The sequence below is a fragment of the Lepisosteus oculatus genome, chromosome 4, assembly GCF_040954835.1.
Source record: "Lepisosteus oculatus isolate fLepOcu1 chromosome 4, fLepOcu1.hap2, whole genome shotgun sequence".
NCBI classification, from domain to species: Eukaryota; Metazoa; Chordata; class Actinopteri; order Semionotiformes; family Lepisosteidae; genus Lepisosteus; species Lepisosteus oculatus.
Window position 1 is genome coordinate 54,989,139 of NC_090699.1, and position 27,101 is coordinate 55,016,239.

General features: G+C 35.8%; 1 protein-coding gene across 1 annotated transcript; it reads right to left on the reverse strand.

The window, feature by feature from the left end:
- Positions 1–1,227: 1,227 nt before the first annotated feature.
- Positions 1,228–26,807, reverse strand: lrrn1 (leucine rich repeat neuronal 1). Its single transcript, XM_006630712.3, has 2 exons — positions 26,441–26,807; positions 1,228–4,429 (listed from the first exon to the last, which is right to left on the reverse strand). Exon 2 carries the CDS (start codon positions 4,197–4,199, stop codon positions 2,049–2,051), a length of 2,151 nt encoding a protein of 716 aa, XP_006630775.2. The 5' UTR covers positions 4,200–4,429; positions 26,441–26,807; the 3' UTR covers positions 1,228–2,048.
- Positions 26,808–27,101: the final 294 nt, after the last annotated feature.

Sequence of the window (27,101 nt, forward strand, 5' to 3'; positions counted from 1 at the left end):
ATTTTGTTATAACAACATAGTAAAGTATCTTGTTATTATGAGATGCAAATGATCATTTGAGTGTATGAACAACTTATTTCGTTGTGCAATAACAGCACCCAGAAGCTACTGGCTTAGTGTTTGTGACAATGTCCAGAACTTCAGAATGTGTACAGACTTACTTTCGACTGGGGTTTAGTCACAATTTTTTAAGTTTATGTGAACTTGATTCCACTGCTTAAAACTGAAAGTCAAATAATGATCATCTAGAATTGTATGACAATTGTACCATCACGGAATTATCTCATAAAGTACATGATAATGTACAATCACGTTATTACGAGATATTATTTTGTAGGATTGATATCATTTTCTAATATTTATGAGATACACATGATTTGTTTTTCCAGATGGCAGCAATGTGCTTCCGTAAAAATCTACCTTAAGAACATCAACCATAGGGGATGTGTGTAAATCTAATGAGGACCATCAAAATGGCAAATTAAAATTAAAACATTTAGCAAACTACAGTAGGGTTCTGACTAAAGTTGTGATCCAATCACTCAAACAATCATAAATTGTAAAAATGTACACAAAAATGTTCACAAGACTTCCTTATCTCCAAAGGAACACTGCCACCTAAGAAGTGTAGAGTTTATGATTGGCAGGTAAATCCAAGAAATACGTATACAGTACTTGGTATTTGTTCCAGTTGTTATTAAAGTGTACTAAACTGTGCACCTTACCAAGGGTATGCATGCTTGACATTATATCAAGTGTAAGTACAATATATTTTTGAAAAGGTAAAACTTTCTTAATTATCATTGTGTGATTACGCTTTTGACTGAAATGTATTAAACTGTCACCCATTATTAATATTTTGCATCATATGAAACAATGAATGTTCCAGTGAATTTGCCGAAACTCATTCCATTTGATAGTTTTCTTCTAAAGCAGAGTGAGACAAAAAAGTGGAGATTCCAATCAATCATACTGTAGGATTTTGTCACAAACCACAACTTATTATTTGATAGGGTCAGAATTTTTATTAAGTAACCTACAGTATTGTACTAAAATCCTAATTTCTAACATATCTAAAAGCCTTTTGCCTAAGTATTGTACTCAGGTGGTATGAAAACCTAGGTTCTACCTAACACGGCCCTTAAATACTGCATGTTTGTGGGTTTGCAGTTTTCATAATGCGTATATAGTTAGGTGATGATGAATAAATGACAACTCATGACATCCAATGTTTATATAAAAAAAATATGAGAACAAAATTGTAATTTATTTTAGTCTCATCTTCGATATACAACATATTTTGTGTGTTTAAATCACATCAAAATTAAGTGGTCATTTTACAGAACCTAGCAAATTAAAAAAGAATAATCAAGAGTAATTAAAAAAAGCTTAGTGAACTACCTTCCTAAACTGTTATGTTATCAAACATTCACATTCTATTGCTTGTTTACAGTACGCATATCTGCAAACTAGTTCTAAATGAAAAATGCTTGTTGTCCTCGACGAAATTGAGAAAAAAAGTTAAAATTATAGTTGATACAACATTACAGTACAATTGCTAACATTATTCAATAGACAGTATATCAAGTCTAATCCCCCTTTGTCAGCGTGTTCAGTTCATAGACAAAACTTGTTAATGGGTTTCAGTGCACAACAGTTAAACTGTTTTACAAAAAAGAGAAAGAAAGGCTGCAAAGAATACTGCTGAAGAAATGAATCAAGCCACTACTGGAGCATAAGCTGACCCTTGATGTCCTTGAAAATATCCAAGCTGTGCAGTTAAAAGAGAGCATCACAAAAATAAAGCACAGCAACTAAGAAGTATTGGAAGCTAAATAAAGCTGCCATTTTGAGTGTCAAAAAAACCCATAAAAGAAGGCGATACGCTATACTAAAAAATGTCTGAATTATCGTTACATCCTTACCACTCTGCCACAAATTAGCAAAGCTGAAAATACAAAAAATTCTCAACTTCTTACTTTTGCACCAAAAAAGCAAAAGTGTGTCTTTTGTGCTCCTTTGCTAGTAGAAGCAAAGTCTCCAAGGGTTTACCAAATGTAGTAGCTTCTTGTTGTGTCAACTTGGGTGGGCTTGGTTTCTGAAGATCCATCTTTGTCTTTTTCACTGTCTCCCTCCCACAGGTTGATAAGAGGGGGATAAAGCTCATTCAAAGGAATTGAAGACGTTTTCTGCATGTACTTCTTTAACGAATGGTGGTAGTTCTTCCGCTTCAGCCTTTTTGCTATATACACTGCAATGGAAGCGAGGCTAATAATGGCGAACATTGTCCCCATTACAGCAGCCAGGGCAGTGCTGGTTCCTTGATCTGAAATGTCTAATGCAAAAGCTGCATTCTTGGTTGTGACATTGACACAAGACTTTTGAGTCTGCTGATGAATGTTTGAAACGGTCAGGCATACCTCGTACTCCGTGGATGGTTGTAGGTGGGTCAGGTTGTATTCATGAACATCAACCGGCACCCTGGCTGTGTACGTTATATGCGGGTTATCAATCTTCATGGTGGCTGAAGACCATTTCAAATTGGATGTCATGACATTGGAGTTCACTTTCCAGGACACTAAAATTGAATGGGACTCTGTTTGTTTGACGTAGATTTTCATTACTTGAGTTCCATCCAGCAGGGTTCCATTCACTCGGATAGTGGAAACCCTTGTGTCTGCACCTTCTGTGTTCTGTGCAACACATGTGTAACGGCCAGAGTCCTCAATCTGAATGTGGGAAATCTTAAGAGTCCCCTCACTACTAAGGTGGTATTTTTCCGATAAGGTATCCACTGTAATTTTATTCCCTAGAGGTGTGACCCAGTAGATTTCTGGTTCAGGTTCTGCCATGGCCCGGCAATCCAAATTCACAGTCATGCCAATATCCAGGTTTAGATGATTTGGGAAAGTGTCATGGGAGATCATTGGAAGACACTGCTCAGATGAGTCATGCATCAGGACTTCTTTCACATGTTGTCCTCTGTATTCGGGCGGCATGGCGCAAAACATTGACAGTGGCTCCATAAAACGAATGTTGGTTTTGTTAGAGTTCATCCACTGGATGACACAGTCACACCTAAGTGGGTTGCTATGAATGCTTATTTCGCGCAGATTGGGAAGGGACTCCACAGTTTTCTGGTAAAGAGCATTCAGTGCATTATTATTAAGCATAAGGCTCTCTAGAGATGGTACATCCCTAAATGCTAAGCGATTTATATAGGACAATTTAGGATTGTTAGTAGCTTCGAGCTTAGTCAGCTCAGGAAGGTTGTCAAGTGCATATCGATCAATGGAGACCAGCTCTGCCATGTTGTTCACACCAAGTTCTTTTAGACGAAGCATGTTTTTGAAGTCCCCTTCTTGGATCTTGTGCACAGGGTTTTTATTCAAATCAAGGAATTTCAAGTTTGGAACTTTCTGTAGTGCAAGCTGAGGAACTCTTACTAACTTATTGTCATAAAATGAGAGACTTTCCAGGTTGTCTAATCCCACGAGAGCATTTCCAGGAATATCTGTCAAGTCCATTCCAGCAAGAACCAGGCTGCGTAGGTTAGTCAGAGGTTTAAAATTCATGTCCAGGATGCTGATAACAGGATTTTCACCTATCATAAGAATTTCAAGGTTTGGTGTAGATTCAAACCAGCGGCTGTCAATTATCTTTAACCTGTTGGAATTAAGATGGAGCCTCAGGAGGTTCCGGAGACCAGAGAAAGCCTTTGCCGCTATGGTGTTGATTTGATTGTGGTTGATATACAGTTCTTGCAGGTTTGCAAGGTCCTGCAGACAGTAATCGGGCATTTCCGTGATTTGGTTTTCCTCCAGATGAAGAGTGGTAAGCTGGGTGAGGTTTGTCAAGCCAACATCCTTGATACTGCTGAAGTTGTTCTGAGACAAGTCCAGCTCTGTTAAGTTAAAAAGCTGTTCCAGTTCATCTGTGGTCTTGGCGATGTAGTTGCTCTGCAGCAGCAGCACTTGAGTGTCAGTGGAGAGGTTGCCAGGGATATGGGTAAGGCGAAGGTCATTGCAATCCACAGTTGTGGCCTCCCTGTAGGTGGACTGGGGAGTGAACCAAGGTCTGATCTCGCACACACACAATTGTGGGCACTCACCGTTCGGCACTGAAGACACCATCACAGACAACAGAAGCAGGCCCACAAACGCCTGACAGTGGCGTGAAGAAAATGCCCCACTTGCCATTTTGTTTGGATGGTCTCTTCACTATTGTATTTTAGGAGCAATCTAACACAGAAATGAAAAGTTCATTTGGATTTTTTCCACCAAATATCTTGCCCTTTGAGAATGATGGTGAAAGTCTGAACAGCAGAAAATGATTCCAGTCTCTGTTTCAACTGTCTTCTTTGTACGCAGGTGCTCAAAAGAAGCTTCTGTCTCACTTTACTCCGTAAAATCAGAACTGGAGAATGTACCTGCAAAACAGATAAGGATACCCATTACACTTTTTTTAGTGTATGATACATGACTTACATAGCAGGGCAGCTTCTGTTTCTTATTAATCTAATCTTGTGTTTTAAAAGACATACAAGTAGTCATAAATGCAATTGGCCTTATGGAGAATAATTAAGGGAAACGGTAGTGCTCAAGTTAAGCAATTTGAGTGCATAGAGTGGAGCATGAGGCAATTAGGAGAAAATGAATGATTAATCATTCATTTTTAGTTTTCACTAGTTTCACTTCAGAAAGCTGGTTATGTACACCTAGCTTGTTCTATCATTTACAGGTCTATACACGTTGAAACAATCACTTGTCCAATCATTTTGCTTGCAAGGTTGTTCTTCCGACCTAAAAGACAGATATGCTGTATACATTACACAAATCTTGATTTGGGGATTTAATCTATTTAATAAGCTCACAAAGTGTTACAGTATTACTAAATTTTACTACATCCGTTAAGATTATGCACGTTTGTAAAGGTACGCAAAACCTTAGGCATTGTTAAATTTATATTTCATACAGGCATTGTGCAAGTTATAATTTGTACAGTTAAAAATGTATTGTATAAAAATGTAAAAAAATATTCCATGCTATTTTAAAAGTATTCCACCGTAGTTCAAGAACATCTTGTTTTCCATTTTCATGGTATAATCATTCTTACAATCTTGTCAGTGTAAATTTAAATATTGTTTTTCTTGCCTGAGCCTTCTTATGGGAATTAAAAAGTTATGATGGCTATGGTTTTAGGAGATTTTTTTAGCATATGTTTGCAATATAATATTTTCTCTATTTTTTTTTATCTCTACCAATTTTGAATTACCAATATTGACCCGGTAATGGACTAAAATGAATGCAGAATTATGATAAGAATGTTCATGAAATCTTAGATCATCACGCAACTTAGAATATGTGACTGCCACATATAATGGAGAACTTGATATAGCTAAAGCGTTATGAAGAACTTGTATACACACAGAAGGCGGCAGAGTTGATTAAAACATACCATGTCCTGTGGCAAATTCTCAATGTTAGCACTTAAAAGCAATATGCTTGTTTACATTAACCTGTGGCCTATATTCTTTTCAAGCTTACAATCAAGTGTTTCTAATACTGCTTTTCCCATTATAATCTAATGAACATAAACAATTAACACATGGTTACATCCAAAGACACACACAAATCTGATGCCATGAAAAATGTAGAAGATGATAAAGTTAATGTAATAATGTTAATAACCGCTAATGTTACCCCAGTAATGGGCAGAGTGACAGCGCTGTTATTACCTGATCATTTACATAAACATAATAAAAGCAGGGGAAAATGGCTTCACTGTCTCGCCTGGATGAGATCCTAGGATCAATTAGCTGCCAACTGCCAAATGGTCTAGATGGGATGAATAGCCTCTTCTCATTTGTAACCATTTTTACATTCGTACATACTAATTGGAAGTGAATGATTTAACTTTTTATTTTGAAAAACAAAAGTCATGGCGTAACAACATCTGTCAAATTTTAAAACGAACTACATATAATTTCCTGTTGTGACAAAATATCATGCTAGGTTATAACAGGAAAAAAGGGATGAGAAATTTGTTTCCTTTGTAACCTTGCCACTGAATTTTGTTTTGACAAGTTTATAGGAGTGTAAGATTGCCTAATAAGGTGTGCCCTCAGTTTCAGTGAAACTCCTCCTTTGATTTATGCCTCAGGATTTAAAAGGGTGTAATAAACAACAATCCTGGAGTTTTTCTAGGAGACCTGGCTTTGTTTTGGTGCTGTGTTTGGGACTGTGCTCATGCAATTACCTGTGCTGCCAATGATAGCGAAAGTTTCGAAAAATAAGTAAAATTGGTTTAAACTGTAGATATCCAGTGATTTAATAATATAGAGGGAATCGTAGATACTTTAATTGAAATCTGTTTAGATCCCTCTCACTTTGAGTCAATCGTGAAACAAGATGGAATTTATTCTTGTCTAATATGAGACAAGATCCCAGTGTATAAATTCTGATACAGTGAATGACAGCTTTTATAATCCAGAGAGACACAATTGTGAACGTAAAAAAAAAGAACTATGAAGATTTTTTTTTCCATCAGAGAAATTTGAGAGACAGCTAGTGGACAGAATATTTTTTTCTCAGGGTTGAGTTACCCCCTTTAGGACTCAATGCATCTGTCAGGAGAAGCATTAAATTCACAGAGGCATGACACATGATTACTGTCCCACTTACAGTCAACATTATTTGAGTTAAGCCATTTCAGCAGTTTGTGTTAGTCTATTCCACAAGAATAACACAAAAAGACATAGCTGGAGATGCAAAGTATGAGATGACAAATTAGGTGACTGTGTGTGGCAGTTTGTCAATAGAGTGTTGATTTGACAGGCCCTTATTCTATACTGGACCCCATGTGCTACACTGTATAATCAGAAAACTGGCCAAATTGCCCATAGATATTCATTTATACTTGTAAACATAACCATTTAAAAAACTCATTCTTTGTTGACCAAGATGTATTTTCAGCTCCCAGTTCTTGAGTGTAGCTTTTGCTGGACTGCATCTGATTCATGCAGTGACACTGGCACCTGTTACAGCAGATGGCATGGTGCTGACTAAACCATTTGGCGCAACACGTTAACATACGATGCAAGTGGCAAGTCTGCTATGGGGAAATGTTTTTAAAATATGAGATCCTTCTTTAAGTGTTGAAACTGAGTACTCCCCCCCCCAATGTTTGCATATTACTGCATTTTGAAAAAAACAAACAATTGGTGTTGCTGTATAATACCATTCAAAGCGTATGTTCATGTAATAGACACAGGGCTGGCCCTAGCATTCTGGGAGCCCTAGGCAAGATCTTGGCAAGGTGCCCCTCACTATCATGATTTGCGCAGACACAACTATTATTATCTCCACACAACCTTATTGTACTATTTAGAACAATTAAATAAATGAATTATATAACTAGAAAACATATTAACCAGCTTTGAAGAACACATCATAAGTTAAGAACAAGAATCCCAAATTTTAACATCGAAAGCCATAAACAGGAACATTAATAACAATAAACAAGATCTCAGTTACTTCAAAATTATAGTAAATCATAAATTAGAAATGGCTGTATTTGTAGAAAGGAATTGTAGAAGTAAATTTGTAAGTAAGTCTGAGCAGATGGGAACATATAAAAATTACGTTCAAGACATCAATTGACCTAGATTTTGGGAGGTAAAATCATCAACTACATCTTTATATGATAGTAGCTGGCTCAATGCATGATTGATGCTCATGATGACCAGTCCACTGAGACGGTCTTGTGCCGTGGCTGACCTCAGGTATGTTTTAATCAACTTGGGCATCTGAAAAGCTCCTGTCTGCTTCTGCCGCTGTCAGTGAGAGAGTAACTGCAACCTGAAGGGCTACATGTTGGGTTTACAAAACCCCCGTTTATTGAAATTCAAACTGATTACAAACTGAACAGTCTTTGTACTGCACATTTGCTCTCATGCTTTTGTTTGGCTGTGTGGTGCCAATTTTTAGCCAGGTGACTCACACGGCATGTGTACAATTCGGGAAATGTGTTAACTTCAACTACCCAAGTAAAATCTTGCAACCATGCCACTGACTAGTGCTTAAAAAATAGTTGTAAAACCAACAGAAAGCACAAACTTCTATAACTATAGTCCTAGTTATATAACGATAATAAGTATAAGGATAAACTACTGCAAGGAATCGGTCCAACTGAGCAAACAAGATCGTAATAATGTTAACGCCCAATAACATAGACACTATGTAATATGTGCCTTTCCTGGACAGATAGCCTTCCTGCACATCAAACAGTCCGATGTAGTAACTTTGAATTCGAGGTTAGTGTAGTTCTCCAGTGTTTTACTAGAAAAAGAGTTCACATAACCATAAGTCTAAGTGTCTTGCTTGTCTAGCTTGAAAATGTGGCTTATCTACCATTTGCTAGTTACAGTTATCTGAGAGACTCACAACCAAATGAAATACAAATGCATTATTACAGTGACTCTATTTGACATAACTCCGGTTTGAGATTGCTTATTCCACTCTTCTTTTCTGCTCTTCTGAAACATATACTCAATTATGATAGGTCAGTTTTTGATTGGGCTTTCATTAGGATAGTCCACAGCAGCAACAAAAAGAGGTGCTATAGGGAATTGTTTGCTCACATTTGAATGTGGTGATTTAAAAAAATGTGTTGTACATTGAGGGGGCCCTCTGCAAGCCTCGTGGCCCTAGGCAGTTGCCTACTTCTCCTATACCAGGGGCCGGCCCTAATCGGACACATTCATTTGTTGTTTCATTATGTTTTTGTTGTGCCCCTATTACGAATGGCTACTGTGGTTTGCAGGTTCCAGCCAACTGCAGAATGAACATGTGGGGGTATTAGGAGGAAGTATTGGAGAAGGTTATTTGGTTACCATCATAAAGGAGAATGTCCAGGAAATTGTTGAATTGAACAGATATACGCTGTTTTCAAAAGAATGATTAGGAACTCTGCTCTATTGATCAGAGTATTGCATCATAACTTGTATTTGGGAAATATGGTAAAATGGTATTGTTTCAAGGAAAGGCCCAGTTTAATAATGGCCTTGTGGAAACAAATTACAATAAAACAGCATTAATACATCTACTCATAAAAAAAGTTGATAACTATTATTTTTCTTTTCCCTCAAAATGAGAGGTAGCAGAATCAAAACTCTACAACAATCTTTTAATTGCTTTATGCTTAACATGAAGGTTTTCTGTTATAAGGTTTCTTAGGACCACCTGGGACAAGACTAAATTAAAATTGCCCTATAAAAATGCAGTCTTTAGTTGTATGCACATCTGGAATGCTTATTGCATTAGACAGTCTTTGAATAATTAACATACTGTATCTGATATTGTGTAGAATATAGAAAAAAAATGAAAGGCTGTTGTATCAGACGTTAACATCCATGTCACTAAGAATACCTTAATAAATGTCTAAAGATTTCCAAAAAATTTAAATTACTCTACATCTCAGAGGCTTCAGAATTAACTGCAGATAATAACTTATATCTTACCCTCCACCATTTCCTTTTTCACACTTCAAGCAAAAGCTGACAAAAACATACTTTTCCATTAAAATTACTAACACTGTAGCTATGACCCTTAATTTGATTTCAGCACCTTGAAACATGAAACATGAACCATAAGGTTAAAATCCATCAGTCTGCAACCCTTTTCCCCTTCTAGCTTGATAGATTTTGTTAAAGCAGCACATTTATGTAACTTTACTTGATAGAATCAAGAGTTTTGTAACAAAATGTGTTTTTTTCTGCATGTACTATATTCAAGGATGTTCTTTATGGAAAAAATAAAGCCTTTACATCTCATTTAACATTTTACTGAACTGGTCTCTGTTCCATTTACACTCTGCAAGCTTCATCACAGCACCTGTTTTTTTTTTCCTTGATCTAGTTTCCTTCATCTCCATTTTAGATTTTTTCCCCCTATGGTTCAGAGTATGTGAACTATTTAACGTTTTTACCTATTTCTACTCATTAGGTATAAGCTCTTGTTAGATGGAGTCAGTGGGTGTACGTACTAAAGCTACAGTCAGCCCTCAGAGATTTGCAGTCTTCAAAGGCTGACAGCAAGTATGCTAGCAGTTTCATATAAATATACTGGGCTCTTTATTGAGCTTGTAAAAAGCCAGATATGTGAAAGAGAAAAATGGGCATTTCCTTAAAGGCAAAAATATTCAGCTAATGAAATTCACCCACGTACATCCAAAATATGTAGAGAAAAATCAGTTGAGCTTTGGAATGTATCATCTTGCTTTTTGTCACATTTATATTGTATGAAACAGTACAGGTTTCACTTTGATGACAATATAATAGTTGTCAATTGTAACTAATTGTAAAGTCTTCTCTGCTTTACGGTAAGCATTTTTGTAAATAGCATCTAATATAAATTAACCTTTGGTGTGTACAATTTTAACTATGCCCCTGTCAGAATTAATTAGATTGATTTATTTTTCTTGCCTTTTTCATTGTAAAAATGATTTCAATTTAAGTGTTTTAATGAAAATTGAACTGACAGGTCTTTGCAAATGGACACAATTCCAAACTTGTGTTGAGGGTTTAATCATTAGACCTGTTGTAGTAGTTAACTGAAATGCTATGGATGTTAAGAATTTCCTATAGAATTTCTTCTGCCAAATTGGAAGACCACCTATTGCTTCTTTTCTAGACAATATCAATTAGGACTTTGGAAGCTGCCAGTTCACTTAAACAGATTTATACTGATGCACTTAATAACTTTGAGGAAACCAAAGCCAAATTTAAAAAGAATAAAATCTCGGCAGATTTGGAAAGAATGAACATACGAATCTGTATGGCGACAAACCTGACCTGATCAGACTAGTGTCTTGAATAAAAGCAGTTATCTTTCAAGTGCATGTCAAAAAATGTTTAGCTTATTTCAGAAGACTTTCTTTCCCGCAAAAATACATTTACATCCCCACTAATTATAATTGAGACTAATGTGGATCTAATGTGAAGAGATTTTTATGTAACATTAAGGTCCACCTGATCACTGGCTCCTATAGTTTCCAACCAGTGAAAAGCTGCTGCATACTGTAGATCATTGCAGATTTTATAGGTTTCAAATACTTCCAATTAAATCCTTTTTTCATGTAAATCTGAGAATGCAAAATGCACATTGATTTAAGTTATATAAATCCTGTGACTGACCTGTGGGTTACATTTCAGTCTGTAAAAATATGAAACACTCAGTAGTATATATTGAACATATTGGTTTATACCTTAAAGGTTTATTCTCTGAAAGACATATGGACAAAGCCCATGAACAACAATAAAAACAGAGCATCATAATTTGCAGTGATCAATGCAGAACATTCTGCCCTTTTCTTATTTCATAAGATAGAGAGAAAAGACCTAAAATAAAGCCTGAAATAACAGTGGAGAATTTATACATTGACAAATGATCTGAACAAAGTTTTGGAGTATAGAACAACTGTTTGCAAGATATTTAGATGACAGAGGCAATATTTCTGAAGCACTGAATTCCATTGAGTGCTATGCAGTATTTTTAAATTGTACAGACTACGATTTTCTGCTTTGTGAGAGATGAAGCAGTAATTATTTGTATGTCCCCTTTTTATCACTGATAAAAAAAACATTTGTAAATCTAAAAATTATTAACTCACAATGATATTATATATAAAAGATAATGAAATAAAATGGCACCTTACAAAGTTTGAGGTTTATTGCATGTTATTTTATAGCTGAATAACACCTGAAGCAATGGTCAAAGTAAAATTATCTTTTAAATGAAACCCTTTCTTTTCTACTCTGTATATGGGTCTTGTGGAAATAAACCATCTCCTTACATTTTCTAATGAGTATGAATAAGTTTAAATGAAGTTCCTTTGTCTTAAGTTAAACATCTTACCTTATCCAAACCTATCTCTTAAACTCTTTCCCACAAAAAGGAAATCTGCTTCTACTATAAGATCATTGCCTCATACAGTGTGTGTATTTCTCTCACATCACCCCTGCCTCCCCATCTACACCTTTGTAGCAGCTCCCTAGCTCAATCCTCGCAATAGTGAGGGCGGTTGTGTGTAGCCATTCCCTCAACTAGAGTGAGTCACACCAAATCCTGTAGACATATTTCATTTCTGTCTCGCATTCATTAACATCTACCTAAACTAGTGATTTATATTTTAAATTAAGGTTCTTCAGTGTATTACATATGATTTGTGTAATAAAAAAATAAATAATTGCTTATACTTATGTAGCGCTTTTCTGGACACTCCACTCAAAGCGCTTTACAGGTACCACCACCACCAATGTGCAGCATCCACCTGGATGATATAGGTATGTGTCATCGAGACCAATATACAGTAACACCGCACAAAATGATACAGTAGAAGCTGCAAAATGCAAGAAGGTGTACAATTCCAACATTCACAAAATTACAAGATAATTTCCATGGGTGTTAGTCTTACATATATGACTTAAATAGCAACTCTTGCAAAGATCTCCCATTGCAATTTAAAAACAAATCTATTTTCTCTAGTTTACCAGACGTCAGCAAGCTTTCCAATATCAGGCATTAGAGCAAGATGGGATTTTCTTCCATTAAATCACAAAATTACAACAAAAATGCCTCATACCTGTATTTCTTCAAATTGGGTTTCAAAGATGTCTCTTTCTTATGGCGTGTCTGCAGGAAAATATTTTATCAAGCCCATAAGAAACATAAGAAAGACTGTAAATGGGAGAGAGACATTTGGTCTCTCTTGCTTGTTTGGTGGGTTAAGCAACTAAGTGAATCTAAAATTTAATTGAGTAATTTCTTGAGGGAGACCAGACTAATGCTGGTAACTACATGGTTGTCCACACAGGAAACTGCACATTTCACAGTTGGGTGATTCAACCAAGGTTAGGGGTCATTTCCAATTTTACACTTTTGATTCAATTTTTCAAACCAATCCCCACTTCCAATCCCTTTTTACATTCATAGAATTGGAAGTAGGAATTGGGTTGAAGAGGAAATCTGACATGAAAAACTGGTAGTGACCCCATACCTTGTCAGAATCACCCATGTGACTTGAACTGCATCCTGTGTGGAGGTACTTGGTACTTATGAGCATAAAATTGAATTTGCCTGCTCAATGCATGATTATGTAATTGCTTTGCTGCTGTTTGCCACTGTCGCTCTTTTGTCGTGTGGCCATATGTGAGCTGGAAAAAAAGCCAGTACATACAGTAGTAGCACCCTGTCATCAGGGAATTAAATATTCTCACATTGTGAACTGGTTTAACTGTTAAGTTATTCCTATTGCAGATCCTATCACACATCCGTGAGCCAAAATTCAATTAACCACAAAGCTAATAATGCATGCAAACTGTTCTAGTAAAAATAAACACACCTAGGGAGGAGGGAACCTGCAACACACACAGTTCTTTTCCAAAGAGCATCTGAACTATGAATAGAAGCTCTCCCTATGTTCTCTCATACACAATTCACTAACTACTTTGGTCCAGCACTGCGCTGGGTTCCATCTCTCATCAGCCTCTGGGTCATCCTCTGAGCTCACCTGACCCCATCTACTTCAACTTTCTGTACTTTGTTTTCTTTATATTCTATTTTGCATAAGATGCTATAATTACTGTATCATACAATCATAAATAAACCCTTGTAACCAGCCCTTGATGAAGGTTTTACATTAATAATTCTAATGCCAACGGTATTACTCACTGGCTGTTAAACATCATACAGAATAAATTGCAATGGATTTAGAGTTAAGAAGCCATGATAGACATATCATGCGTTTGCAGGTATCTTAAACAATTCACAGATGCTTGAAGATGAAACAGTGACCCCAAAAACTGCTTAGGTAATAGGTAAAAGCTGTTTATGTAATAAGCGATATTAGATGTACTGTTTGGTGTGTAGTGGACAGTTAGGCAACTGTGTAGTACAACACAATGTGTCAACATTTAAGCATATTATCCATGTGATATGCAATACAAATCCCTTAACAAGAACAACACAGATTTACAAAGTGTTCTCTATATCCTTTGAATTTACAAATTATTTTTATACATCTGAAACACTATCAATTGGAAATTAGTTATCATACTAAAATCTAAAAATAGGTAAATTGTGTACTGGGACGTGATATCAAGAACAAGGAGATATTTTTAAACATTTTTTAAAAAAAATTTTAAAACAAATGTGTCATTTGTGTTTTGAGTCATATGGCCCATACCAACGTGCAGAAATCTGGAATTTAACTAAAGTTTGACTTAAGTGTTTTCTTCTCTCTCAACAGGTGTTTGTGTGATTGTAAGATGTATTTCCAAATACATCTGTTGTGATCACTCTGCTTTTAATTTAAAGAATACCTCTGTTTCTTTTTCACCTCCTCCTGGGAGCCAGAGAGTGACATGGGCCTTCATGGTTGCCTGTTCTTGGTGGGTTCCAGCTCTGAGCTCTTTAATCAAAGGTGACGACCGTGCAAATTGGTGTGTTCACGCTAGTCCGTAAAAATCAAACACCTGGCACTGAGATCGTTTAAAATGTCAGCAACGCCAGGAAGACAGGGGCTTGAATCCTCTCTAACCATCCTGACTAACGCAATCCCAGCAGGATACCTCATGGCACCACAATAAACCTTGTTTCCACTCAAAGCAGAACAGCTCAAAAATTATCTTAAAATAAGAGCCGCTGACTCTGTAATTGCAAGCTTCTTCAAAGCAACAATAAAGTACTTGCTTCTTCTTTATTGTCAGAGAGATGGCCTTTGTTACGTTTTGCCCATTTTAGATCGAAAAAAAGATTTCACACACTTGCTAAAACAATGTCTGTGTTTTTTTTTTGCAGAGGGGATTAATGACAATGCTGAAAATCAGAGCCTTTTCTTTCACTAATCTGATGCAAAAGAGAATTATCTTTTCATTCTCACAAATTACTATCTGCACACCCCAGTTTTGCCATAGAGAGTGAAACTGTTTTATCTATAATAGTAAAAAAAATCATATTAAGACTGCAAAGGAACAGGTAAAGTTTTATTCCATACTGAAAAGAAAAGACACAATGTTTCACTGTGGAGAATTCTTCAGGTGTGACACAGCTACCTACTTGAACACATTTAAGCCCGCTTTGCTGGTATAGTTATTTGGGGAAGGGGACAAAAAATGTGTAATCCAAATCTTTTCTAATTACAGTTTTTCAGATATTTGTGTGTCTCACTGTCAGTGCTGGAAATCACGTGTTATTTTAACAGTTGATTTGCTACATATTAATCATGTCACTCTCTAGAAATTAAGTATTATGTACGATGTGCAGTAGACAAGGAATAAAACTCCTACTCTGTGGTGTTTCCCAGTAGTCATCTATTTTTATTATGGCAAACATTTGTTTATTTTTTTACAGTAGTAATTAAAATGTTGGAAATTCAGATGTCTGTTTACACTGTACAGTAAATATTGAAATTACACATTTACACCTGCAGTTCTATTTAATTAATAAAAATGATTATATCCATTTATATAATGTTTCATCTCAAAGGATACTCAAGTACTGTACATAAATGATGGAACCTACTTCATCCATTACTGAATATGGGCACCTCTTTGGGTGACACAGAACACCCATTGCGTGCCAACAGCTGCATTACACAACAGATCAGGCAGAGAATTTAGAAATTCCTCAAAAGAAAAGCAGAATGGAATATAGCCAGGATATCAGGCTTAATTCTTCTCTTACAAAGAGCCTTAGAAGGCTGTGGTACTGTATCGATGTGTTAAAAGATGAGTGCCTCAATCATGGGTGAGCTGGAGGAATCTGTCTTCTCTTCCTCACTGTCTCCTGTGCAATCACAGGCTTTGTACCTTAGGCACAGTATTAATGGCCCTGTACTTATCAAAACAAATATACCATCCATCTATCAATTTTCTCAACACTTTATGCAATAGAGGGTCATGGGGGAGCAGGAGCCTATCCTGACAAGCATAACAAATATACATTTTTTAAACATTCTTATTCAATATATACTGTACCATAAGTAAGATTATATATATATGATAGGGCAGATGACTTAAGTTCATACAGATAAATCTAGATTTCTGAAGCATGTTTTAGAATGAAATGAAGGAAAGCTCCCTGCCTTGTGATTGTTGCTTGCCAAGATAGGCTTGGGCTCCCCCACAACACTGAATTGGATGAAGCAATTAAGAAAATGGATGGATAGATGAAGGCAGTTCCTAGTGATCATGGACATTCATTAGCAGTGCCTGATCCATGTTTCATATCCACACTTGAATAAATCACTTCAGAAAATGGCCTTTTGTAGTGTAGTCCTCGTATGAAGGACAACAATAAAAATGTATTTTCCATGGTGTAAACTAAAATATTGCATAACAAAACAGTGCCCACCTATTTTGTTGCCTTTTTTTAAAAAAATGGGAATCAAGGGTTTCAAGAGTGCACAAGCTCCTCCCTGGTTACATAAAGGAAAGAATGCTCTATAGCTCATGTATATTATAGAAAGCAACAACACCAACCCTCAAACACACATGCACATACAACAAATCCACTGCCTTTCAGAATAACACTTGTAAGATCACATGGTGTTATCTTTTTTGCCTCGACTCTTGTGATGAATAAGGTTGTATCAACATGAAATGTTTCTGCAGCTGCAGCCTCAATAAAAATGCAGCAAATTACAGCTCCAGAATGAATCTGGGTTTCCAGAGGAGTAGATGAGAAGCAAGCTCAGCTTCTCCACCCCCGGGAGCAGCCCCCACTGTGTTAAAAGCACTCAGCTAACTGCAGGATCCTTGGCAGTCTGTGCCCCCCCAGGCTGCTCTCTGTGGCTTAGGGAGCACAGGGATTCTGGGAGGCAACACCAGAAGACGAAACGCCCCACCACCGTTGCCGATCTGGGGAGACGGGTGCCACCCTTGGGAGACAGGCTGGTAAAACCACTGCTGCTACTGAGACCTGACAGCTCTCTGCAGTTTAAATAAAATCAACTGGCCAGCAGCGTCCAATTAGATTTTTTGGATCTCTTCCCATTCTTTCCCACAATACTTTACTGTATGTGTGTCATGTTTTTCTCAGGGATCTGCAACACCTAGGCCTTAAAGGTACGAGGGGAATATCTAATACCTTGTGAAAGGTTTAAAACTTAAAAACTGATTATTTTTAGCCTTTGCTTTAGAAGGCTGGATGCAATTTTATTATTTCTGCTTCCCAAAATTATATACAATTTTGTCCCATTTAAATGAACAGTTCCTATCTTGTGCCCATTGTCTGCCATTTTAGGCTCATCTTACCCTGACCCAATGGATTATTATAATTAAATATTAATTTGATTAATTTACAAAAGGAATGAATCTGGTAACACACAGGCGGCATCTAAGATTGGCCTAATGTATACCGTATATACTGCAGTCCTTAATTTTTAAATCTGGGAAAGAATCACATACATTACAAATACAAAAACAGATGAGTAACAAAGGTATGTGTATAATGTATACAAAACCAATTAGCAATAAATATACAACAAATACAATTTCTGCAGTTTTGAAGCAATATGGTTTGGTATTTGTTGAATTCTTGTTCACAAAGTCCATCAGGATTCTGTTAACTGCTAAGGAAATACTAAGACATTAAGACATTTATTGTGCATCCATGTCAGATGGCTTTGTGTTGTAGCCAAATCTACAGACAAAATATTTTACAGAATGTAATTTTACTGTATTACATTGTTAGTCTCCCTTGGACATGTGATTATTTTTTTTACATTTCTCCACTGCAAATAATTCTCAAACATATCTTTTTCTATTTAAAATCAAGCTTTTTTTCTTCGATATAATGTGGAAAACAGCCAACTGCAATTTTGTATCCAATAACATTAGTGTTTATGGGCACTGCTCAATATAAATGCGTTCTAAATAAATTTAAGCTTATTTTAAACTCTATTGAGATGAAGAATCCCGCACAATTATGTATTACTTAAGAAATTCTTACACACCACATACGATTTCCATGATACCATTCGTTCAAAAGAGCACTATACTGAAAAAGGAAGGAACATAAGAATAGATCAATTGGAAGAAAATATAATTTGAAGGTGATATCATGTCTTTTAAATGGCAACATTAGAACTATCTTTGTTCTGTCTCCAGGAGAAGGAAAGGGTGAGTCTTCAGAAATTTTCGTCAAGGCACTCAACAATATTTCAGAGAAAACAAGAAAATTAGTCTGCCAACGTCATAGTAATATTGTACAGTACTGTACATGGTTCAGAGGCACAAGGGATGCTCTCTATATCCCTGCTGTGTTTGTGAGCCCCATGAGAGGGATGCTGAGAAAGAAGAGAGTCTCTCACGTACACTAGATTACTACAGCCTTAGCAGTGGCTTTAGATTCTGTACTGTTGTGCTTGTGAGTAGGGATAAAAATTGGCTGTGCTTGGGAAAATCCACAGCTTAAACAGAAAACTAAAAGATGCAGATGAAGTAACAGGAAGCACAGTTATTGGCAGTCGATTTGAACATCCTCTCTTTTAATATTAATCTGTGTCATTGCGTGAGCAGCTGGTGGTTACAGTAAACACAGCAACAGTATCATCCACTTGGGATTGTGTGGAGTGTTCTATGGTGAGTCTTAGTGGGAATTACTCCTTCACCTTTACAGTTCATTTCTAAGAAAGAACCTGAGGTGCACCAGAGAGCATCTGTCACAAAGAACAGTATCTGACTGCAACAAACACAGAGGACAACAACAAGGACAGCTACTATACTCCCACCTTCTCCGTGATGCTGAATGGACAGATATTAGGAAGATTAAATGTTTTTCTCCGGAAGCTTGCCACAATTGATATTCATTTTATACCATGATCCCACAGGCAGTTCAATTTTATATGTGTAGTATAAGATTCATCTAACTATTGTACAATAGAATTTGTGTCCTAAATCAATTTTCTAAACGGCAAAAGAAATGTTTACCTACAGTATATCTAAAATTAAGGAAAAAAGCCTCGCATGAAAAGACAGTGATAACCAGTATGTAAAAAATAGATTGCTGTATTGTTTATCTTGGTTCTAAAAGAAAGAAGAGCAAATTGCTAACTGAGAAAGAAAAGTGATTCTCCTATACAAATACAATTACATGCAGAGTATCACAGAGTTAGAAAAAAGTACTTAAATCAGCATTAGAATGGTACTGTATTTTTCAGTCCCAAGGTAAATCCAAATATTGTAAACGTTTTTGTCAATGATAAGTTTTTCCAAATTATACAAAATTAGGAGGTGTTGCAAACACTGCAGTAGCAGCAAATTCAAAAAGATTTATATAAAATTCAAAACTGTGCAAACATCTGGAAAATTAAGTTTAATGTAGACAAGTGCGTAGTTTTGCATACAGGTAGCAAAAGTATAAACTATGAATAAAAAAGAGCAACAAGAAACTATTTATCAAAAAACATTGTTTACATCTTCTAGACAACGTGAAATGGCAAAAGTTTTTTACCATAAAATGAAAAGAGTAGAAATTAAATCAAGGGATGTTACTGTATGTTACAATTACCTGGTTAGGCCTCATTTAAAATATTATGTAAAATTTTGGTCACCTTGTTCTGAAAAAGCTGCTCTGGAATCATCTGCAAACAGACGCAGTCCAATACTAAAATGATTTTCTGACTGAAAAAAACTAACCTTTTAGATCAGAGAAGACCCGATAAAAGTATCCAAAATCTTCAAAGACACTGGCACAGTTCAGAATGTACAGTGAAACATGAACCATAGGTCAGAGGCTAAAGGTGGAAACTATGTGGAAGTGCATTTAAAACTGAGAAGCCATTTCTATACTCAAAGAGATGTGGGAGTATGGAACATGCTATTAATTACCAAATGGGCCCAATGGCCTCCTTTTATTTGTGAGCTTTTTATGTTTTTAGTAGTTAGTGTTCCTGCAAATATACAAATATACAGATGATGTGTTCCACCATGATGCCATACAAATATATTTAACTAAAATGCTGTACCCTAAAACTTTGATTTTGCAGTAGCTGTTAAAATATACAGTAAAAGACTTTATATGCCTCAATATCCCGTCATTTGTCTTGTATAAAAAGAAACTTACTCTTGTATTTTTACCAAGGACACTCTTTATTATCTGTCCAGTCATTGTTATTCTGTCATTTGTAATAATCAAAGCTGGGCAAATGATTTATGGTGCAGATTTTTGAGGTTTCACCTTAGAAGGATATACAGTTTGGTTCCTTTGTTTTAAAAGCTGCCTTTTCATTCTCCCAAGCAAAAATTTCCTTCCATGGGAGAGTTTTCAGATTACCAGAAGGATTCAAAGTCAACTGAAATCGAACCTGTTTCTAGCTCTTCAGATTTTTCACTAGATGTATATTACATATGAAATGCGAAGTGATATGTCCAATGTTCATATAAATGCTTTTTATGAAACTGTACTGTATGTTATACTGAGCTAGTTACTGTATATTTTTGTACATGAGAGCATGGTGCGATGAAAATCCTATATCTTAGTAAACAAATTGTATGTCAATAGTGACATATGTAAATATTTCAAATATTTCTATTTTGCTCATTTTAAGCAGTACATTTCAAATACAACAACAGAAAATTTTCAATTTTTAACATTTTTCATGCAAAGTAATTGATCAGATACAGTAACATAAGAAATGGAATTTTAACATTGCTTAAGCATACAGTAGCAATTCTAAAATTATACAGTAAATTGATTTCATTTTCTTTCACAGTGTTCTTACTAGATTAAAACAATTATGCTGGAAATGTGCATGATTAGTGTAGACTTTCATAGCTACCTGAAATGTTTAACATAAATAAACTGCAATTAAAATAATTAGAAAAGCTAAGTAAAAAAAATAAACTAGCAAAACAGTTTGGGAAAAAACTGTGACAATTATATGAAACTCATGTATTTATATTATTTATGTTGATGTTTCCTTCTATGTATGTTATAGGCTCATACAGCATAAGTACTGAATCATAAATACATAGATTTTATTTCAGTAAATAGTAAAAATATGAAAGAGAAAATGTGGTTGGTCATCAGTCTTAACAGAAACACATATACAATAATTACCCAAAAATCATGATAAAAGAGGGGAAAGTATTAAAATAATTCTAAATAACAACAAATAACATATGTAGTTTACATTTGACTATTTTTTTTCAAAATGTCACTATTATCTATTAGTGAGTATTGAGGGAAGCATACAACAGGCTTGTATTATTCTTGTAGCTATGGCAACCCACTAACGCCACCACTGTGTCCATTTCATATACAAATGAGGGGACAGCTGTGTGAACCACGTCTGTCAGCAGGATAATGGATATGAACTCTGAATACAGGCTTAACCTGCAACACTGCATTCAAAATTTGCTGCTACTTTATCATATTCTAACATGAGTTAGTGTGATAAAAGACAAAACATAAAGGCTTAAGATGATTAAGTTAAATGGTTCTCAGTCTCTGAATTTGAGCTGCGATCCAAAAAGCATTCTAACTAGGTGACCATCATTTTGGTTTTAAGATTTTCTTCAAATGTTCTTCGAAAATTCTTAACATAACAATAGATTATAGCATATACTATACCAACTATTCTGGACTAGCTGTTTACTTGTCCAGATAAAATAGATATCATATCATTTTGCAAACTAATTGTTCAAAGAGTATTCTCTAAAATTGAGTTACTGTACAAAGTATTGAACTGCAATTATTCTAAATAAAATGTACATATAGTGTACGTATACAAAAATAATTAATCCAGATTCTTGTGCCTTTTTAATGGTGTTACTTGTGCTCAAAATGTTTAACACATGATAAGATCTTTCTCCAATAGCAAATCCTAAAAAAGGCCAATATCCACTTATCTGTTATTTTTAGACAATTAAAAAATCAGTATAAAATAAAATGGCTTTCAATAAAGCTGTTAATTTGCTCAGAAATGTTACTAATCTTATGACTAATTGTTGAGATTTTAGTATTACATGTCATCAAATGAAATACATCCACACTAGCAAATAATGGGACTACTCTTGGTATGCATAAACCCTGCAGGATGTGAAAAGTATTATCCATAACACCTTTTCTAAAGGTTTTCACTTCTGACATATAATGAAGAAATGACATTCAACACACTTGCTTTTAATTAAGTATTTTCAATTTAGAATAAATTTGTAACATAGGATAAAAGGAAAAAACAGAAATGTTATCAGAAAACCAAATGTAATAACATCCCTTCAAGGATTGAACATAATATCCACAATGGAAAAGTTTGTACACTTTATTTAAACACCCCTCCTCTGTTACCTTATTTTGCTATAAGCTGTATTGCAGATGCAACCTACTTAATCTTCAGATTCATATTTTGGACTAGAAATTCTATAGCTAACTTTTACACAAATGGCTGAAACATGTAATTTTATTCAAGACTCCTTTCAATCATTAACGTTTTATTTTTAATACACATGTATGACATGATCATGAATTGAAAAGGAATTGTTTCAAACTCACATAGCTTCCAAAGTTGAAGGCTATATCACTGACTCAGTCTTTTGTTCTTATTCTATAGCTGACTGCATTGGCAAAGCAATGCCAAAGAGCTGTCATCTCTGTAAGGATCAAACATGCTGATTTTAGCAAGTCCTTTTAACACTCTGCTACTGTAAAAAATGCTTACAGAAAGCTAACCTGACTTTCGTGTCACAGAAAGAATGCTTGTGACACAGTATTGAAATACTTGTGTTACATGTGTTGAAATTACATTTGAGTGATCAGTACAGTCTGAAACACCCAAAATCTCCTAGGATTTAAAGTGATTTGACAAATAATAATTATCGCCCAAATACCGAAAAACACTGGGTTTTATTTTACATTTAAAAAATATTTATCTATGCAGAATTGAAAAGTGAAGTGAAATGTGAACATTTGACAGTAATGAAAACAAATTTGGGTCAAAACCCAATAATTTCATAAAACCATGAAGAATCCACCACCTGCTGATTTTTTGGAAAGACAAGTTGGCATCAATGGAAAAGAAAAGATTGGGACTGAATTTAACTTGGATTCACTGGCTGATGGCCAGTCCTTATTTTGCTGAAAATCAGAGATTGCCAGCAATAAAAACTTTAAGAAAATTCGGATGGCAAGAGCTCTTTAGAGCACTAACGTAAATGGAACCTCTTTTTAGTAAACATGGGCATCTCTTTTATTTGGATGAGCAGTGTGTCTATCTTCTGTTGGTGATTAATGTAACAGAAAATGAAATAACACAAGTAGAAAGGACTGTTTATGAATAACAACTTCAACTACAAGCTATTCTTTGAAGCACTATGCAAACAAAACAATGTTTCGCCTTCAATGTACTAATTTCTTTAAATGCATACTAAATACAGCTTTCGTGTTACATTTGCAACTGTAACCGTCTAGGTTTTGTCATTTATTTAGAGTGCAAAAACTAAAATGGGAGAGATTTCATAAAATGGTTAAAGTTTTTCTAAAATTCTAAATTTAGTCAAAATATGACACATTTGAGAAATTCTTTTTAGAATGCCTTTATAATAAAACTGACTTTGCAAATAACACTTATTGTCATGAATGTTATCAGTTAAGGGAATCAATATTCACCTTTAGTTTTTTTTCTTCCTGTTTTTATGATGTCTTATATTTTTTTCTAAAACTCCAAACTCCGCATAATCTCTGCAAAGTCCTTACTGTTCGTGGAAAGAAGAATGAAAAGTATAGTTTCCAAACCCAAGCACCCTGCATTTTCTTAATTATGCACCATGTGGCTCATTGTCTGCTCATTATTCTTGCTGACCACAGTCATATTGTTATTTTTGTCCAGTCAGCACAATACCAAGTAAACAAGGCATTCCTTCTTCTTTCCCTTTGTTGTTTATAAATATATAATCAATCTAACAGCTGCTCCTGTACCCCGACCCCAAATCTTTTCATACCCTACAAAACAGTGGTCTGGTCATGATGCCCCAGCTCTCCGAAATAATGTGAGGAGGCAGGACTAGACCTCTGGGCCTCAATGGGCTTTTCACTTTGCTGGTGGAGAGCCTCAGAATCCTGTGACAGCTACTTAAATAAGTGCATCTGCACACACACACAAGGCCAGCAGTCTTTTGTCTAGGAACATTCACACGATTTCCCAGCTGAGAAAGCCGAGAGTGCTTTATGCCAAACAGAATCCATAGTATGACCTCCAGACCAGGATCCTGAAACTTTTTTCCCCCTTTGCCCCAAAAGTCTCAAGACATTCTCTTTTCAGTGCAAACCCTAGAACTATAACAATCAAAAAGAAGCCAATATAGTAAACATTTAGATATTTCAATGAGATAGAAGATGTTTGAGAGGTCACAAAACTCAATACACATACAATTGTCAATCACTAATATTCATTGGTATTTCTGCTCTTACCATCAATCATCTGCATATTTTTTTGAATTATTATTGTAGTCTGTTTTGAAGGCATTTGAATTATTAATGGATTTACAAAACAAAATAACCGACAGTCACAGCTGCACAACTTTTGAGACAATTCAAGACCTTATGTTCTTTAGATGACGTCAAGAGTGTATCTCCCATTAATGCAAGGTAGCCTTAGAAACTAAGCATGAAGACACACAATTAAATTGAGAAAAATAAAGACATGTCATGAAAAGAACTTCTTGATAAGGATTGATTGCATTGATGACCTGACAGCATTTAGTCAGTAAACATGAAACAATTTAACAGAAGGACTGCTCTCGTTTTTTAAAACCGGTTACACCCGCACAACAGCTGCAAAAAAGGCAGGGCTGTCCTTGAGTCAGGCTAAAGGTGACCGACAAATACAATACAGTTACCCAACCTTCCCACTTTTTTTCCTTTCTAAACTTCCTCTTGTGAAGGTTTATTGTTTCGGTTTCTCTTAAGACTTCTTGTCCATTCGAATTCCTCCATGTGAATGAAAGAATCGAGACATCTGCCAGAACATTCACATTTGAATGCAAATCAGAGCTTAGCAGGTCACAGAAGCCACTGCCACAGAGCAGCTCACGGAGCCAGCGAGCATCAGCTGCTGTTTTGCTCAAGCGAGACCTAACAAGTGAATTGAAGTTTTTAACAATGCAGTCTGTCATCTGCAGACGCTTAATCATTGTAACAATATTACATTTACTGAGACACAGTTTTGGACAAGAAACATTTATTGTGAACACCATGGAAGTTTTAATCACACTGCATCCGTTTAAATGGTCGATAACCTTCATATACTATATAGTTATTGCTATTCTGATTTGTTTTAGTTTGAACTAGAGTCTTACACGATAAGTAGACACTGGACCCAATTTTGCAGTATTTGTTTTTCTTTAAAGATAATATTTATAAAACCATTCCAAAACTGACCGTTGCTACACATATTTTACAGAATAAGCACGTGGTTAAGAGCAAAAACAAAAGGTAGGATTCAACGTTCAAACTCAAATTTAGATTAATAACATTTAAAATTCACATTTTACATTTCGAAAACATCGTACCTATGCGGCACAGCATTTACAGTATACCTCTGCTTGACCGAAAGTCTACTTAAAAGTACTTCATTGGAATTCAGAAATTAGGTCTGCAGATTTTTCACTCAAGTTTAAAATGCGGCACTTGTACTAAACGTCAGGTGTTAGTTAATCTGTCCTTTTCCACCCAAGTGTGCCATATCAGAAAGATGCCTTCATGAATAAATTATAACAGCGGATGCTCAAGAGTGTTCAAAAAGAGGCCCATGAAATACTCGGCTAATATAGTCGAAGCTTCAAGTGCACAGAATCGGTGCGGATAGGATGCACATTATTACAGATTGTCCTTTGAAAGGCATGAAAAGCGTTTTTCACAGATACCAGATTTTTAAAATGATGATCATTATTTATAAATGAATAGAAATATCTAAACATTATGCATTTTTTTCTATGTGAAAACACATTGAGAAATGCGCTTTTGCTTGAGAGGCAAGTGGCAACACCTTCCCTTGTTTTCAAAGAAGGAGCGCATGTGTAGTCCTAACATTTTCTTCACTGCGATAGTGAGTGCTCTGCACAGTTGGAGAAAGCACGTTTATCCGAAGCAATGTGTTTCAGTCCATAACACAGCAAGTGCTAGATCTCGGTAAAACAGAATGTATTTTTTCACAGACGCCTTTAGGTGTGAGGTGCAATGCTGTAATGTTAGCCATGTCTTAATAAATGATGTCATGTTGACAACATTCGTCTATTAAATCGTTACCTGCTCTTTACCACGTCTATTATCTAAAAAGAGCACCCACAAACCTGCAGAACATCATGCAGCTTTTCTAAAAACAAGAAGCTTGCTTATCAATTACTTTCCAAAGGTATACGGTATGATTGAAAAAGACTCACCTTTTAAGCATGTCAGCCTCCGTTCATAAATGCTTCAACTAGAACCTTTCCACACTTTTGGAAAATAGGGTGCGCAGGCAGAATAATAGATGGGTATATGGGTACCAATACAATAATTCGCTGTTGAGATACGAGCAGCAGACAAACATGAAATCTGACTATACCTTTGGTTAGTATCCACAAAAAGGGATGCTACAATTTTTTCAACAACTGCTGTAAAACTGAACCCTATGCGTTTGCCCCGTGTCTTGCGTTGACTAACAGCAGAAATCCTAGCTCACCACCGGCGATCCTCCCTCTGACTACCAGCGCACCCCTACATAGCGCTATTACTTGCACTCCCAGGCTCCGCTTACAAAATATGATGGGAGCACCTGGTGCTGTCCAGGCGAGTCAGCTGATCCCTAGCACCTGATTGGCTGCCTGCTAGTGTCTGTCACAATGGTCCAAGCTGAACACCATCTGTTCAGTTTGATGTGTTAAGAACAAAAGCTAGATGCAGGAGCGCGTTGTGGGATAGAGCGAGGAAGGGGAACCCCCCCGGGGCTATTATTCTAGTCCACATGTAGAAAAGTCTCATACTGCCTATTTTCCATTTTTCTTTTCTCTGAGTGTGAGAGTTATGGCTGTGGCCAATAACAATGATAACATCTCATGTTTA